The 15,508-nt window shown below is 37.2% G+C and overlaps 2 protein-coding genes across 2 annotated transcripts; both read left to right on the forward strand.

Annotated features, from left to right (window-relative positions):
* Positions 1 to 172: 172 nt before the first annotated feature.
* Positions 173 to 3,092, forward strand: SCL14 (SCARECROW-like 14). Its single transcript, XM_068454098.2, has one exon. The coding sequence runs from the start codon at positions 539 to 541 to the stop codon at positions 2,747 to 2,749; it is 2,211 nt and encodes a 736-aa protein (XP_068310199.2). The 5' UTR covers positions 173 to 538; the 3' UTR covers positions 2,750 to 3,092.
* A 6,992-nt stretch (positions 3,093 to 10,084) lies between these two features.
* LOC137714934 (scarecrow-like protein 34) lies at positions 10,085 to 13,962 on the forward strand. Its single transcript, XM_088691448.1, has 3 exons — positions 10,085 to 13,168; positions 13,372 to 13,449; positions 13,583 to 13,962. The coding sequence occupies exon 1, from the start codon at positions 10,664 to 10,666 to the stop codon at positions 13,091 to 13,093; it is 2,430 nt and encodes an 809-aa protein (XP_088547574.1). The 5' UTR covers positions 10,085 to 10,663; the 3' UTR covers positions 13,094 to 13,168; positions 13,372 to 13,449; positions 13,583 to 13,962.
* The last annotated feature ends 1,546 nt before the right edge of the window (positions 13,963 to 15,508 follow it).

Here is a 15,508-nt window from a genome sequence, read left to right on the forward strand (position 1 = left end):
CACTAAAGGGGTGAGAGAGTTGACTAAGCCTCACAATCAGCTGGAATAATATGTTTCAAATTTGTATTTATTAAGAATCGAACTTAAGATCTTACAAATAACAGTTGAATATTATTAAATCGTAGTACTAAATAATAATTAAAAACAATTCGCCGCTGAAGAAAACAACCAAAGAAAAGGTGCAGTAGGTTAAAATCCATTGGTCAACAGAAGACTTCCACAGCTTTACCAATTTGGATGAGCTGCGTAATCTCTCTGCAAGAAATGCCATGAAACCACGCCGTGTGACGTCTCTCGCTTCTTGACTTCCAAATCCTTCGCTCGCCTAGTCTCCCCACTTTCATCTTCGTCTCTCCTACGCCACCCGTTTCTCTGGGCAGACCTCTACGCAGTAATGGCTTAGGGTTTCTCTGTTCTCTCCCAGGTAAGCAGATTCTTCACCTCAAATCCCAAAGTTTCAATCTTTGAGTCTTAATTTCCTCAATTTTCACCAAATTCGAACTGGGTTTTCATCAATTTTCTCAAAATTTTGATTGACATGGATCCAAGTTCGTATCAATTGCCCAATTCCAATTCCAATTTCATCGACCATACACTTTCCCCCAATTTCAATGAGTACCCAAGTAGCGACCCCTTTGTAGATCTTAGCTTTGTGGACCAAAACCCTAGCAACTCTACTCTGTCGCCGAGCCTGAGCCCCGAGGGAGATGACAGTGACTACTCTGACAGTGTGCTCAAGTACATAAACCAGGTGTTACTGGAGGAGGATATGGAGACAAAGCCCTGTATGTTTCATGACCCTTTGGCTGTCCAAGCCGCTGAGAAGACTCTGTATGAGGTTCTTGGTGGGAAGTTTCCGGCTTCTCCGGATCAACACCCGGTTAATGTAGAGAGCCCGGATGGTTGTTCTTCTGCAACTTTCAGTGATTATAGTGGCAAGACTAGTTCTAGTTCTAGTTCTAACTCTACCACTAGCCATTCGGTCGATTCATGGAGTAGTAGTGTTGATGTTATTGAACATAAGCCCTCTATTTTGCAAAACCCAATTCCTGAAAACTTTGTTTTCCAGTCCAATTCAATGCCCAAGTCTCAGTTTTCGTCGAAAGGGGACGGCTTGGTGGGTTCTTATGTGAGTGAGCGTATGCTTTCTAATTTGTTCAGTGAGAGTGAAATGGTGTTGCAGTTTAACAGAGGGGTAGAGGAGGCTAGTAAGTTTCTCCCCAAAGGCCAATTGATTGTTGATTTGGAGAATAACAAGCCTTACACAATGGCTGATAGAAAGGCTGAAAATGTGGTGGTTAAGATGGAGAAGGATGAAAGCGATTATTTTTCTTCTAGTTTGAGAGGAAAGAAGAGTCATGAGAGGGAGGATACAGATTTGGAGGATGGGAGGAGTACCAAGCAATCAGCGGTTTATGAGGATATGGCTGATCTGTCGGAGATTTTTGATAAGGTGCTAATCTGTCGTGAGGGAAAACCCGACGCTATTGGGTGTAAAGGTGAAGAAGTCTGTCAGGATGAAGCAAACAAGGCTCTGCAGCAGAATGAGCAATCTGTTGGAACTAGTAACGGAAAGACTCGTGCCAAGAAAAATGGCGATAAGAAAGAAGTGGTTGATTTGAGAGCTCTCCTGATTTTATGTGCACAAGCTGTTTCTGCTGATGATCGTAGGACTGCTAGTGAGCTACTAAAGCAGATTAGGCAGCACTCTTCCCCATTTGGCGATGGTTCTCAGAGGTTGGCTCATTGCTTTGCAAATGGCCTTGAAGCACGGTTGGCTGGCACTGGAACTCAATTATATACTGCTCTATCTTCTAAAAGAACGTCAGCTGCTGATATGCTGAAGGCTTATCAGACTTATATTAAAGCCTGCCCATTCATGAAGGCCGTGATAGTCTTTGCAAACCACACAATTTCAAAATTAGCTGAGAAAGCAGAAACACTGCATGTTATAGATTTTGGAATCCTTTATGGATTTCAATGGCCTGCTCTCATCCATTGCCTCTCAAGAAGACCTGGCGGGCCTCCAAAACTACGCATTACGGGAATAGAGCTTCCCCAAAGTGGTTTTCGACCCGAAGAAAGAGTCCAAGAGACGGGTCATCGTTTGGCAAAGTATTGTGAGCGGTATAATGTTCCCTTCGAGTACAATGGCATAGCAAAGAAATGGGAAACTATCCAGTACGAGGAACTCAAAGTCAAGAGAGATGAAGTGCTTGCAGTGAATAGTCTGTTCCGGTTTTCTAACCTACTTGACGAGACAGTTGCGGTAAACAGCCCGAGGGATGCTGTTCTAAATTTAATCAGGGGCATGAATCCTGATATTTTTATCCTCAGTATTGTTAATGGATCGTACAATGCCCCCTTCTTCGTCACTCGCTTCAGGGAGGCTCTATTCCACTTCTCTGCATTCTTTGATATGTGTGATACCAATTTACCTCGTGAGGATCCGACGAGATTGATGTTTGAGGAAGAGTTCCTTGGGCGAGAGATTGTGAACACAGTAGCTTGTGAGGGCTCTGAGAGAGTTGTGAGGCCTGAGACATATAAGCAGTGGCAGGTTCGGAACACGAGGGCTGGGTTCAAACAGCTGCCATTGGACCGTGAACTCATGAACAAATTAAGGTCTAAGGTGAAACTGGGGTACCACCGTGATTTCGTGGTTGATGAAGATGGAAACTGGATGCTGCAAGGATGGAAGGGCAGGATTATCTATAGTTCCTCCTGTTGGGTTCCGTCTAGGTCCTGAAATGCATGCTTGTTAGAACTGAATTGACTTGCACAAATAGGCAGGTAACCATTGAAATTAACTTCTGTAGTTCTACATATATATAGTTGTGCTGTATTTTGCAATCACCAACCTGTCTTGGTGACTTTGTACTGGTTGCTTATCAGTATTCTAGTCTGCTTTGTTCGAACTTGCCCGGACTCTGAATCCTTCCCTTGTATATATATCATGCTAGCAGTGCTTAAGTTTGTATTAGAAAGTTGATTTACGGTGAACTATTGTAATATTGAACATTGTAGTTTTCTTTTTGTATGTCTAAGTTGAATCTAATTGCCAAATGAAAGCAACTTTTGCTTTTTTGGAATGCCGGGGAAGGATTGGTTACCGCTTTCACATTCATCCGAACTTTTGATCGCCGAGCTCAAACCGAGCGCGATTTAATCAAACTTATGGCTGACACCGTAGAGAGAGTGAAGCCCGTATGCGAAGTGGCAAAGGTAAGAGTAGTAGGTACCATTTCAGCTTCATCAACTTGAAAAGTAACACCTAGAGAGAGGGAAAAAGGAACGATGGAAAGACAAAAAGGAGTCTTGCTATACAACAGTGCCATGCATTTGTTAAAATTGGCTTTGTTAAGCTTTTCTTGAATTCTTAAGCGCATATTTAGTTGTTAAATTCAGTAATTTATACTACTCATTGATGTACTTCAAAATTTTCGAACTGAAAAGATTAGGGATGTAAAATTGATCGTGTTTCAGACGCATAGATAATTTATGAGGAACACAACCCTTTGTAGTTTCCAAGGAAGCCGACTGATACATGAACAATAGAGCAGAAAATATGCTTGTTTTGGATTGCAACGTGAGTAAAGCTAAAATGATGAGATCAATCTCACTAGGTCACCTTATCATAATATCCTAAAGAGTTATGCTAGCTAGCATGTGAGTCGCTCGCATGCGTGACTGTGGCCTTTCATGCACCACAAAATTCAGGTGTATAAGTTTGTTTGATGATCATTTCGTTTTTTATCTTCGATTTTTCTCAGTTACTTTGAAAAACTGCAAACTAAAAACTTGTGCGGCTATCAAAGGGGCGCGTAATTAAACAAAATAGATACAACACAACAACGCAGCTGATGACACACTGAATAGTGAATACAACAGAACAGCTAAACTGAGCAATACACAACAACCGGTCGTGTCAACAATCAGCAGACCATCCTTTGTAAGATCTTGCGGATCTCAAATAAGGACACTACAAATATCTCTATGTTCTCCAATGCGCCATACGTATGCAAAATTTGCAACATGCCGACAATTAGTACCTTGTAAACTTTTTTATTTTTGTTTCTATATTCATGGAACTCACCAAATATGGGTCATTCAATTTGTCTATCAAATACTATGTCAGTACATTTCATGCATAAGTTGTGTTACCGTCAGTTGCATACCAGCACGTGAATTATATCTCTACTCTCGATGGTTGTGGAACTCACACATTAAAGGTTATATTCCGTTGAATCCCATGCGCACTTGATGTGATATCATTTTTTCTCTGGTGCATTGATGAGTAAATTTAATGACTCCCTATACAACATTTAGTGTTCTAAAAATCGACCTAAATGGCTAACCATTGCCTCCATTAATCCATAACCATTTAAAAAATTAAAAAGTTTATTAGACATGCGCCTGAACGAACTAGGTCAGTTGGGCGCGCGCGGAAGTGCCTAAGCTGGCAGGTCAGAGAGTGATATTTATTTTTCAAAAGGTGACTTAAATTTTCGTCAACCACAAAAACAATGCTTCGACTTTGAATGGTGTTCATTAATTGTATTTGCCATTGTGGTTTTGATTTGAGAATAAAAGGGAGGAGATAACGGTGGCGAAAGGGTGCTTTAGGGTTGGTTTGGTATTGCTGTGCTTTGAAAAAAAGTTGTTTCTAATATGCTGTGAGAATAAGTAGCTGTGAAGTAAAGCAGCAGAGTGTTGGGTAAACTTTTTTGTAAAAGTGCTTTTGAAAAAAAAAAGCAGTATTATAGTGTTTGGTAAACTTTTATGTAAATTAGATGTGAAAAAAGCCAGTTTTTCAAAGCTGGGTTTTGCAGCTTCTTGATTTTGGCTTTTTTTTCACCCAAAACTGTGAAAAAAAGCTGAAGCTGAATGTTTATCAAACACAAAAATAGCTCATAACTTTTTTTGATACCAACTTTTTTCAGAATCACTTCAGTACCAAATCAGGCCTTAATCGACGATCATGGTTTGTGTGGTTGAGGTCCTGTCACTTCCTCACATCGTTATGTGCCTGCATGAACACGTTTACACGAGAGGAGGAGAGCGACGAGAGAGTGATAGTGGAAGAAACTAGAACGTCTAGAAGACTACAAGTATTGCAAATTGCATGTCGGCTCTCTAATCTCTATGGAGGTCCAAATCACTTCACATCTCATAAGGTACCAAAACAAATTGCATGTCATTTTCTTTTCCCCTAAGTAGTACCAGAGTTGTCTAACTAAAGAAATACTAGACGAGACTCCCTTCCAATAATAGGACCATTTCAGCATTATTAACAGGATAATTTCGACATAAAGGGGATTGTTTAAAAGTTGTACCAAATATTCACTCTTTTATACCCAAATCTAAACTTTATTCAAATGAGCAGAGGCGAAGCCATGAAAGGACCATAATGGTCTTGGGCTAATCCGAAACTAAGGGAGGGGCATATCATTAATAACTTTCGATTTCAATAGTTTTAAAAGTCAAGCTCTTTCACACACGGGCGGAGCCACCCACAAGGCTAAGGTGGGCTGTAGCCCAAGGAGGTTTTTTTTTTGTAAGTATAATGCTATCTACGCAACCATCAAAGGGCCATAATTGTCTTGGGCTAATCCGAAACTAAGGGGCATATCACTAATAACTTTCGATTTCAACAGTTTTAAAAGTTAAGCTCTTTAACGCACGGGCGGAGCCACCCACAAGGCTAAGGTGGGTTGTAGCCCAGGGAGGTTTTTTTTGTAAGTGTAGTGCTATCTACACAACCATTTTTATTTCTCACATATCCTTTTTAGTTTTTGGCATTAAAATCGAATGAATTGATGAAGATGAAGGACAAAAAATCAATAAGGGTGTGTGAATAACACTATTCTTTTTTAAACTTGTGCTTTAATGGCTTATGTTAATGCATGTAGCCTATATAGTCAACTCAATTCCAATACAGGTTATTATTTCATGCATATTTAGTAGAGGATAGGTAATAAATAATACTTTTTTTGTTAAAAATAATAAAGGGGCTTTTAGATCCAGGTCCAAAAATGTAGAGTGTTTTTAGGAGTAAGTCCAGTTATTTAATTATATGTTTTTATTTCTTTTATACTCATTTTATATTTTCTAAAAATATTAAAAATCAATTAAAATCTTCTAATATTATGCATTTTCCAACTCCAAAAGAATATATTTAATATCTTATAACAAAAATACTAATATACTAACATAAATTTGTCTACAAAACATTCTACCCTAACTCAAGTAACAAATATATGAATGTATATAATACCTATACGTGAGATATGAAACCTAATTAAAATGTAGAAAAAACATAACATACCTACAAGTAAGACACATTAATCTGTGACAGGTTGATTATAAAAAAAGAATCTGTCATATAGGTAGATAAATATAATTAACCTGTGATATAGGTTGATTATAAAAATTAAAAATAAAATCTATAAATGGGGTTTAAAGTAGGAGGAAGAACGAGAAATAACAAAAAGATAAATAAAAAGAAATAAGCAAAGAGATAATTGGGAAGAAATTTGATTTTTATAATAAATCTTATCATTGAACAGATAACTATTGATAATTAAATAATTAAATATAACAAATTGGACTTATTTTAATAAACTGGACTATTCCTACTATTGACTAAAAAAATTGGACTTATATCAAGTTTCCCCAATAATAATATTAATTAATAAATTAGTTCTATCTCCCCTCCCCCTTCTATCCTATTCGTTAAAGAAAAATATCATTTACCCTATGCGATTTAGCCTCTGTACTTTTTACTCAAGAAAAGAAAAAGAATTTTTTTTTAGTTCACATTAAATCCTTATCTCTGCAAATCCTTACTTTTCGTTGCGATTTTCCAATAAATGTAATCTTGGTATGTTCTTAATTGCTTTATTTACTTATCTTTGATTTATTTAGTAGGTTAATCATTTATATGGTCCTTGAAGTTGTCAGTTAGGGTTATGATTTCGAGAATTGTTTATATTCTATTGTTGTTTTTTTGATATTGATTATAATTTTACATAAGAAAAAAAAAATAAACATATGATTTTATGGTACTAATTTTAGCTAGCCCACCCAAGAAAAAAATCATGGCTTTGCCCTTGCTTTCACGCTAGTTGTTTTTACACCACATGATAGTGAGTGAATTAGATACACAAACTTAGTCCAGTCGTACCAAGTCAGCTCAAGGCTACCTTGATATTATTTTCACACAAAAAAACCTAGAGTTATAACTTTTATTTCCAACAATATATATATATATATATATATTAGGGGATTGGGTCCCCAACTAGAATATTTTCCCTTTTTTCTTCACCGTTGTTCGATTTGAGGTTGGTGGCTCTTATGCAGTTACTGTGAGTTTTGAGGGACAAAGGTGATCAAAAGAGGGTCGGTAGCTTAGGCAGATCCTTATTTTTTTGAAGGACTTTTATTTTAAATCTGAGTCATGATACATACTGGGCATGGGGTTGAGTTGAGGACGAAGATGAGGGTCAGTAGCTTAGGTAGATCCTTATTTTTTTTTTTTAAATTAGGAGAGCGTTTTAATGTGAGATTTTTGGACCCCTCTTGATCTAAAATTCTAGCTTCGCCATTACAAATGAGTAATGAATACAAAGTTTAAGCACAAGAATTTGAGTAAGTTGGAAGCAAACGTATAGAAATGTATCTATAGTCATCTTTTTTTTTTTTTTTTTCTTTTTTTTTTCTTTTTTTTTTTTTTTTTTTTCTCCTTTGCCTCTCATCAATGTGGGATAAGTTGATCATGTTGTACTGTACGTGACATCATGTCCAAATTCCACAAGTGTTTATATGGACTTGTGGGATGTGTGTTCAACTCATCTCGCATTCTGATCGATTTGTAGTAGAACAACCGAGTATGATATAATAGTTTCTGGTTGTATTTTGAGCAGTTTCCTATATATGTTGTTGAACTTTTACTTTGCTCTAAGAAAAATGCTTCATATTTGATCAAAAAAAAAAAAGAAAAGTGATTGATGTAGTTACTTGCCTAAGCTTATTGAGCTTGATTGGATCCCTTTGTTTTGCGCTTATCAACCTTTTATGTGTCTTCTTGTTGGCCTTTGGTTCTCGAGAGGGTCTTTGGAATAATTCGTTCTGTCGGCTATATATGGTGGAAGTGTGAGTATCAACAAAGTTACATAAAATTTGTCCAAAAAAACAAAGTTACATATATAGAAAAACAAAATTTTGGTGCCATTACTCATATTGGTTGACTTTAGGTGAAATTGAGTATGAATAATATATATATATATATATATATATATAATCTGTTAAATTTTCCAACATTTTATTAAATTTTTACTAATTTAACAGGTGAATAGTGTTAAAAGGACTACTTTAGCTAATTTTTCATCTTTTCATCTTGAATAATACTCTTTATTCTCACAAACCCTTAAGTTTTTATTATTAACAATTCATTATATCTAAAAAATTATTAATCATTTCAAAACGAAAAAAAATCAACTCATTCATTCTCTAGAAGTAGAACCACTTTCTCTCTCTTCCTTTCCTCTTAACTCACGGGTCCACTCTTGAATTTTATTTATTTTTTTAACATTTAACCTTGAGCAGTGGCTTCATAATCGCAAAATGAACAGTAGCTCGTTAAGTTTATATAGTATCAGATTAATGCTGAACCGTACATTTATTAATACATTTGAATAACTAAACGATTTCAGATTTAGATGATATTTTGTAGGAATGATCTTCAAATGAAGATTGAGACATTGAACAATTTTGATTGTGAAATTTCTATTGTACAGATATATTATTTGCAAGTGGAGGAATGATATCATCCTCCCAAGAGGGGGATTGCAAATGTTGTTCATTATATAGAGTCTTTTATAGCCTCTTGGAGATGATTTTTATGGATTCGTTCTTTAAACTAGCTTTCTATTAGTTTTATAGTCTTTTGGAGATTCTCTTAGATTTATAATAATACACGACCTTTATTAAAAGTCAACCAATGTTAACACAATCAGAGAAAAACTTATATGTACGTAATCGTTGAATGTATCATCTATCGTGGTTGTGTACTATTCATAGAATTTTGGACATGCGAGACATATTACATGCAAGTTTTTATTGTTTGAATGAGTTTAAGTCTTATGAGTAGTGCAACCCTCATCTTCCTTCCCTATTCCCTTTCCTCCAAATCTTTTAAGTTTACATTCGACTTGGCTATTATTGCGGTATCTAGGATGCTACTTTTGACCTTGGTCGTGATTTCTACCTTAATGGAAATGTCTCTCCCGTTGTTAACAATGATGGTTGCTCCTTATGAAAACAAGTGGTGTTCTTGGCCTTATGGCTAGGGCTATTGTTCTATTGTTTCAACCATAATTTATTATGTGTGCCTTTAACGTAGATCTGTCATGTTATTCTGATTTGTTGACGATCTATATAAGTGATAATTGTTATGTTAGTGTCGAAGTAAGGATTTTTATCTTTAATTTGTTGGTTGTGCATATTCTCACCAATTCAAGTCAACTTTGTGTTCAAATTCATCTAAAAGGTTATGCATGCTTAGTTCTTAGAGAAGGTTTGCTCTTATTTGGCATCATGTATTCTTTTTGTTGGATATTTTTTGCAGTTGCGTTGAAAAGCCTATTGTTTTTTGCAAATAAATTTTAAAGTTTGATGTCCTAAAAAATGAAAAACATTTAAGTTAAATTTTTGTTGTTGTTGTAAATATAAAGTTGAAGCGAACTAAACCGAATCATTTTATTGTAATTAGTTCGATAGTAATTTTGAAGTAAAATTAATACAATCCGATTACGTTGAAAGTAACCTTCTATAGTATAAACTATAAAGTAATAGTTTCACATGATTCGATATCCTAATGAATAGGATCTTAAATTTCTACTATGCTTTCCGAGTTTGAAAGTTCACCCTTCTCTTCATCTTAATAATGAATATTTTTTATATAAAAAAAATAAAAAAAATAAAAAAACTACTACATTATTTTAGAATCTTCCATTTTCCATGTCCCATTTCCAAATTATGTTACATTGAAAAGCAAAAGAAAAAGACAGATTATCGAGAGAAAAACAAGGGACGAGTGGGACCAAATCCATGGTTGCAGAGTCAAATATGTGCTGATGTGCGTCGCAGGAAAGAGTTCAGGACTCTCTGACTCCCATTAAGATAAAAGCGGCGTTCCAAGAACGTTCGTGACGCCGGTCATGCCCACCAGCTTATAAATATCAGAAAAACATGTTTGGTTTGGTTGACCGCCGCTTCTTGTCTCAAATGTCAACGCTTTTCTTCAAGGTGCGCCAGTCCTTTTCTGTTCATCTTGTTCTCTGTCGTCCTATTCGGTAAAGGTTCGATCTTTGCTTGTTCATAGAGCCTTCCACTTGATAACCTTTGCTTCCTGTGCAATAAATCTGCAAAAACTCTGATGGGTTATCGATGTTTTTCAATTTCCCTGATGGGTTTTTGAGGGTTTTCTATTTTGCTTCTGATTTGTTCTTGTTAGTATGCTCTATTCCTTGATGGGTTCCTTCTGAATTTGTCGGTGAGATTAAATCTTTGAATTTCATCATTTTGTGAGTTGGATCTCTAAGTTTTAAAGGGGTTTTAGAGATTACAATTGTCCCAGATATTGTGTTTTTCTGTGATTGTTATGGATCATCCAACTTTCAATGGAGTTCCTGATTACATGAATGGTTTTAGTATTGATGACCTAGCCTTCTCACCCAATTCAACTCAATTCCCAAATCTCATAAATGAATACCAATTTAACCAGCTCTCTCCGGATCTTAACTTTATGGATAATCAGTTTTTCACTCCACCTGATTTCGAACAGGGTAATATTGTTCCTAAAGTTAGTGTGACCACAATTGGAGAGTCATTTGTTCCATCTAATAGTTTGAGTCCACCAGATGAAGGCTCATTTTCACTGCCTAATACTTTGAGCCCTGAAGGAGGAGACACATCCTCCGATGACAATGATTTCTCCGAATCTGTTTTCAAATACGTAAACCAGATTCTTATGGAAGAGAATATAGAGAAAAAGCCTTGCATGTTCTATGATCCATTGGGTCTTCGTATGACTGAGAAATCGTTCTACGATGTTCTTGGTCAACAGTACCCCTTTTCACCCTATCAGCCCCCTTATATCAATCCGAATGTTGAGAGTCCCGATGGTAATATTTCTGGGAATTGTACTGATTGTAGTGGTAGTAGTACTAATTCTGGTACTAGCAATTCCATTGATCCTCAATGGGTTGGCGATCTAGGAGACCAAAAATCTTCTTTTCCACAAATTCCCCTTCCCAATGACTACCCCTTCCAGTTTAATTCAAATTCCAGTTCGCAGTTGTCTGTTCCTCTGGAAAATGGCGTGACTAGGGTTGGTGACGGGCTGCGTGTTGGTGATGAGCAGCATGTTGATGATGTGCTGCAGGGTTCTTCTGTAGAAGAGTTTGTGGCTCAGAATATATTTACAGATAGTGATTCTATCTTTCAGTTTCAGAGAGGGTTCAAGGAAGCTAGTAAATTCCTTCCGAAAAGCACTCAGTTGCTTGTTGATCTGGAAAGCAACACAGTGTCTCCAGAAGTGAAAGCACATGTGCCGATAGTTACTGTCAAGAAAGAAAAGAGTGAGAGGAAGAACTCACTTAATGGGTCAAAGGGAAGAAAGAATCACGAGCGGGAAGATGTTGATCTGGAAGAAGGGAGGAGTAGCAAGCAGTCCGCAGTTTATTTAGAAGGGACTCAAGAGAGTGAATTATCTGAGATGTTTGACAAGGTGTTGCTCTGTACTGGCGGAAATAATGAATCTCAGTGTGACAATGTTGCTTTCAAGAATGAAGCAAGCAAGACCTTGCAGCCAAATGGACTGGCACAAGGATCTAATGGTAATGGTGGGAAGGCTCGTGGTAAGAAACAAGGAGATAAGAAGGAAGCTGTGGATTTGCGGAATCTCCTGATTTTATGCGCACAAGCCGTGTCAACCAATGATTTTAAAAGCATCAGTGAACTGCTAAAGCAGGTTAGGCAGCACTCTTCTCCTAACGGTGATGGATCTCAAAGATTGGCTCACTTCTTTGCAAATGGTCTTGAGGCTCGTATGGCTGGTACTGGCACTGGAACCCAAATATTTTATACATCCCTTGCTTCCAAAAGGACACCAGCTGTTGAGATGTTGAAAGCTTACCAAGTTCATCTTTCTGCTTGCCCCTTCAAGAGAATGTCAATTTTCTTCAAAAACAAGATGATTTTGAAGATGGCCGAGAAAGCAACAATCCTTCATATTGTCGATTTTGGTATCCTGTATGGTTTCCAGTGGCCCATCCTCATCCAGCATCTTTCAAAGAGAGCTGGTGGACCTCCGAAGCTACGCATTACAGGGATAGAGGTTCCCCAACCTGGGTTTCGTCCAGCAGAGTGGATTGGTGAGACTGGACGTCGCTTGGCAAGATATTGTGAGCGTTTTAATGTGCCTTTTGAGTACAATGCGATAGCTTCACAAAACTGGGAATCCATCCAACTGGAGGACCTCAAGACTGAAAGGAACGAGGTGCTTGCTGTGAATTGTATGTTACGGTTCAAGAACCTACTTGACGAGACAGTTGAAGTGAACTGTCCAAGGGATGCTGTTCTAAAACTAATAAGAAGGATGAAGCCCGATATTTTTGTGCACTCTATTATCAATGGTTCCTACACTGCCCCTTTCTTTGTCAGTCGATTTCGGGAGGCTCTCTTCCACTACTCTGCCTTGTATGATGCATTTGATATTAATATACCCCGTGACAATGAAGAGAGGTTGATGTTTGAGAGTGAGTTCTATGGCAGGGAAGCTATGAATGTAATAGCATGTGAGGGCGTAGAGAGGGTTGAGAGGCCTGAGACATACAAGCAGTGGGAGGTTCGATGCATGAGGGCTGGGTTGCAGCTGCTGCCATTGGACCAAGGTCTAGTGAAGATTTTCAAGGATAAGGTGAAGGCATGGTACCACAAAGACTTTGTAATTGATCAAGATAGTGATTGGATGCTCCAAGGATGGAGGGGCCGAATAGTGTATGCTTCTTCTTGTTGGGTGCCAGCTTAGGAGTCTTGTAGAGTATGCTTGATTGAACTTCTTTGAGAATTGTGATAGAAAGGATGATCGACCAACTGGGCAGAGGTACTATTTCCTTTCGTATTTGAATATTCTTTTCTTCCGTGTTGTACACTAATATACATGCATATACTAGTTAGCTTTATGGCTGAACTACTAGTTGGCGTTTTTATAAAATGAAGTTGATCCTTGTTAGGGTTAAGTTTGTTATTTACTCACTCAGCAAGTTAAAAGAAAAAATCTTATTCATATTTTTCATGTTTTTTCAGGTCATTTGTGGTAATACGGTAATACCTTCTCGCAGAAGAACGTTAACAACACAACTCCTTTTTCTGTGTGGTTCAGAGGTCTGGTTTTTTGTATTTTGTATTAATGGTTTCTCTACTTCATGTTGCTAATGAAAATTAGAGCAAAATGCAAATGCTTGGCTTCGTTAGTATTTCGTTGCTTGTATGGTAAGGTGTATATATATGTTGGTAGGTTTTGGTAGGACAGAATAGTTCAACTTTGTTCTGCTAGAGCTCCATGCGGAGGCTGCATACGGCATCAGACACGCCCGAGTGGAACCAACTTCGCAGGAACCGTATTCTGGGGATCCCGCTGTGTTTGTGAGTAGTGTCGCCTGTCTTATCTGGTCCGTGTGCGTCTGAAGACTTCTGAACTTCTCCATCCGTTATAGGATCCCGCTTGACTGTCATTCTCTATTATTCAATGCAAGTTATCAATGTCTTTTCTGGGAAAATTTGAGAAGGGTTGGAAAACTTAGGCTAGTTTGATATTGCTATGCCTTTGTTTTTAAAATGCTTGTGTTATACTGTGAGATAAACATTTGTAAAATAAAGCAGCTGGTGTTTTGTGAACTTTTTTGTACAAATGCTTTAACAAAAAAAAAAAGGTGTTCGGGTGTTTGATAAATTTTTATATAAAAATGTTGTGACTATATTGAAAAACTAAAAATGCGAAGTTGGATGTAATGTAATATTCTGTTTTATTTTTTATTTGTGATCTCACTTTCCAAACTTTCTCTCCTCTCCCTCATTTTCTTTGCCAATGTCAAAACCTGACAAGTGAAATCTCAATTTTGTCGAATGGATAATGTTAGAGAGATTATTTTTAAACTAAATTTACAAATTAAATGATGTGTTAGTAATAAAAAAAATAAGCACGTTAATCAATATTTATGTAATATTCCAATCATCAACGTTCAAATCATTTAATTTACTAAATTTGGTTTAAAAATTTGGATTAGAAATTTGATCTTCCTAATTGCTCTTCCGAATACGTTTGTTCCACCATCGAAGTCCACCCATCCATCGACTTCGATGCTGACCCCAACTCCTACTTCCTCGAAAAATTCAAGCTCTACGAGGCTGTACAAGTACTCAATTTTCCCCCTCTCTCACCAATTTTCAATTCTTCATTCTTCTCTATTTGGCGCTTCCAATTCCAGCGATTTTACTTGATCGGAGCGAGCGGTTCTATCGGGTACTCGCCACAGGAGATCAAGAGTCTGCTTCAGTGAATTGCCGAGGGCAATCGCGCCACCGGAGGCCTTACTTTTGTGGCCAAGGTTTTTAGGATCACTGGTCAGCGAAGCCCATATTTGACGAACTACCACCATTGCCTGAAATACCGCCATTGATGTCCCGGAAATCCGATGAGGCTCAGATTTGCACCACTGCATTGCAACCCAGAAATTCGACGAAGTCTAGAAATCCAACATGATGGAGACCAGAGCTGAGAGGAAGGAGAAATGGAGGGTATGATGGGCATTTAATGGAGGGAAAGAACTAGTAGATTATCTTATCTGATTGAAATTAAAGCTTATCAAAAAATTAATCAAGTTGTTGTCTGCACTAATCTCCATCTTACTTAAGAGAGCAACAATTTTCCTGAGAATCTTATCATATTAACGAGAAAGCAATTTTTGTGAAACAGAACTGAAGTTCACCATCTGCGAATTGGAGTGGCAAAGTCGAAAGTGACCAGATTTCTAGAAAATGGAAATTTATACAAATTACAGTGCTACCTAAACACTGACTTAACATTCATGCATAATAAATTAAATTAGTTGGTATTCGTTGATCATTATATAGTTCCTATTAATCCATCGTATTATCTAGTTTAATTCACTACCAAAAAATGCCGTTGGGTATAATATTAAGACACAAATGAGGAGTTTGTGTCTCTTTGAACACCGATAAAGTGAAACTGTGTCCATTCAATAAAGGGCACCACATATTGTGCCCAATATAAAAAAAAAGACACAAACACAATATCTGACAGTTTTGTCAAATTATTTTACTTCTAAAGACATGAATTTTAGCTATACTCTTTGAAACTCGATTTTCATTCCACTTTGCTCCTTGAAATTCAAAAGTCACAACTTTACTCTTTGAAACTCGA

The sequence above is a fragment of the Pyrus communis genome, chromosome 3, assembly GCF_041283825.1.
Source record: "Pyrus communis isolate YQ-2024b chromosome 3, ASM4128382v1, whole genome shotgun sequence".
In the NCBI taxonomy this organism is placed as follows: Eukaryota; Viridiplantae; Streptophyta; class Magnoliopsida; order Rosales; family Rosaceae; genus Pyrus; species Pyrus communis.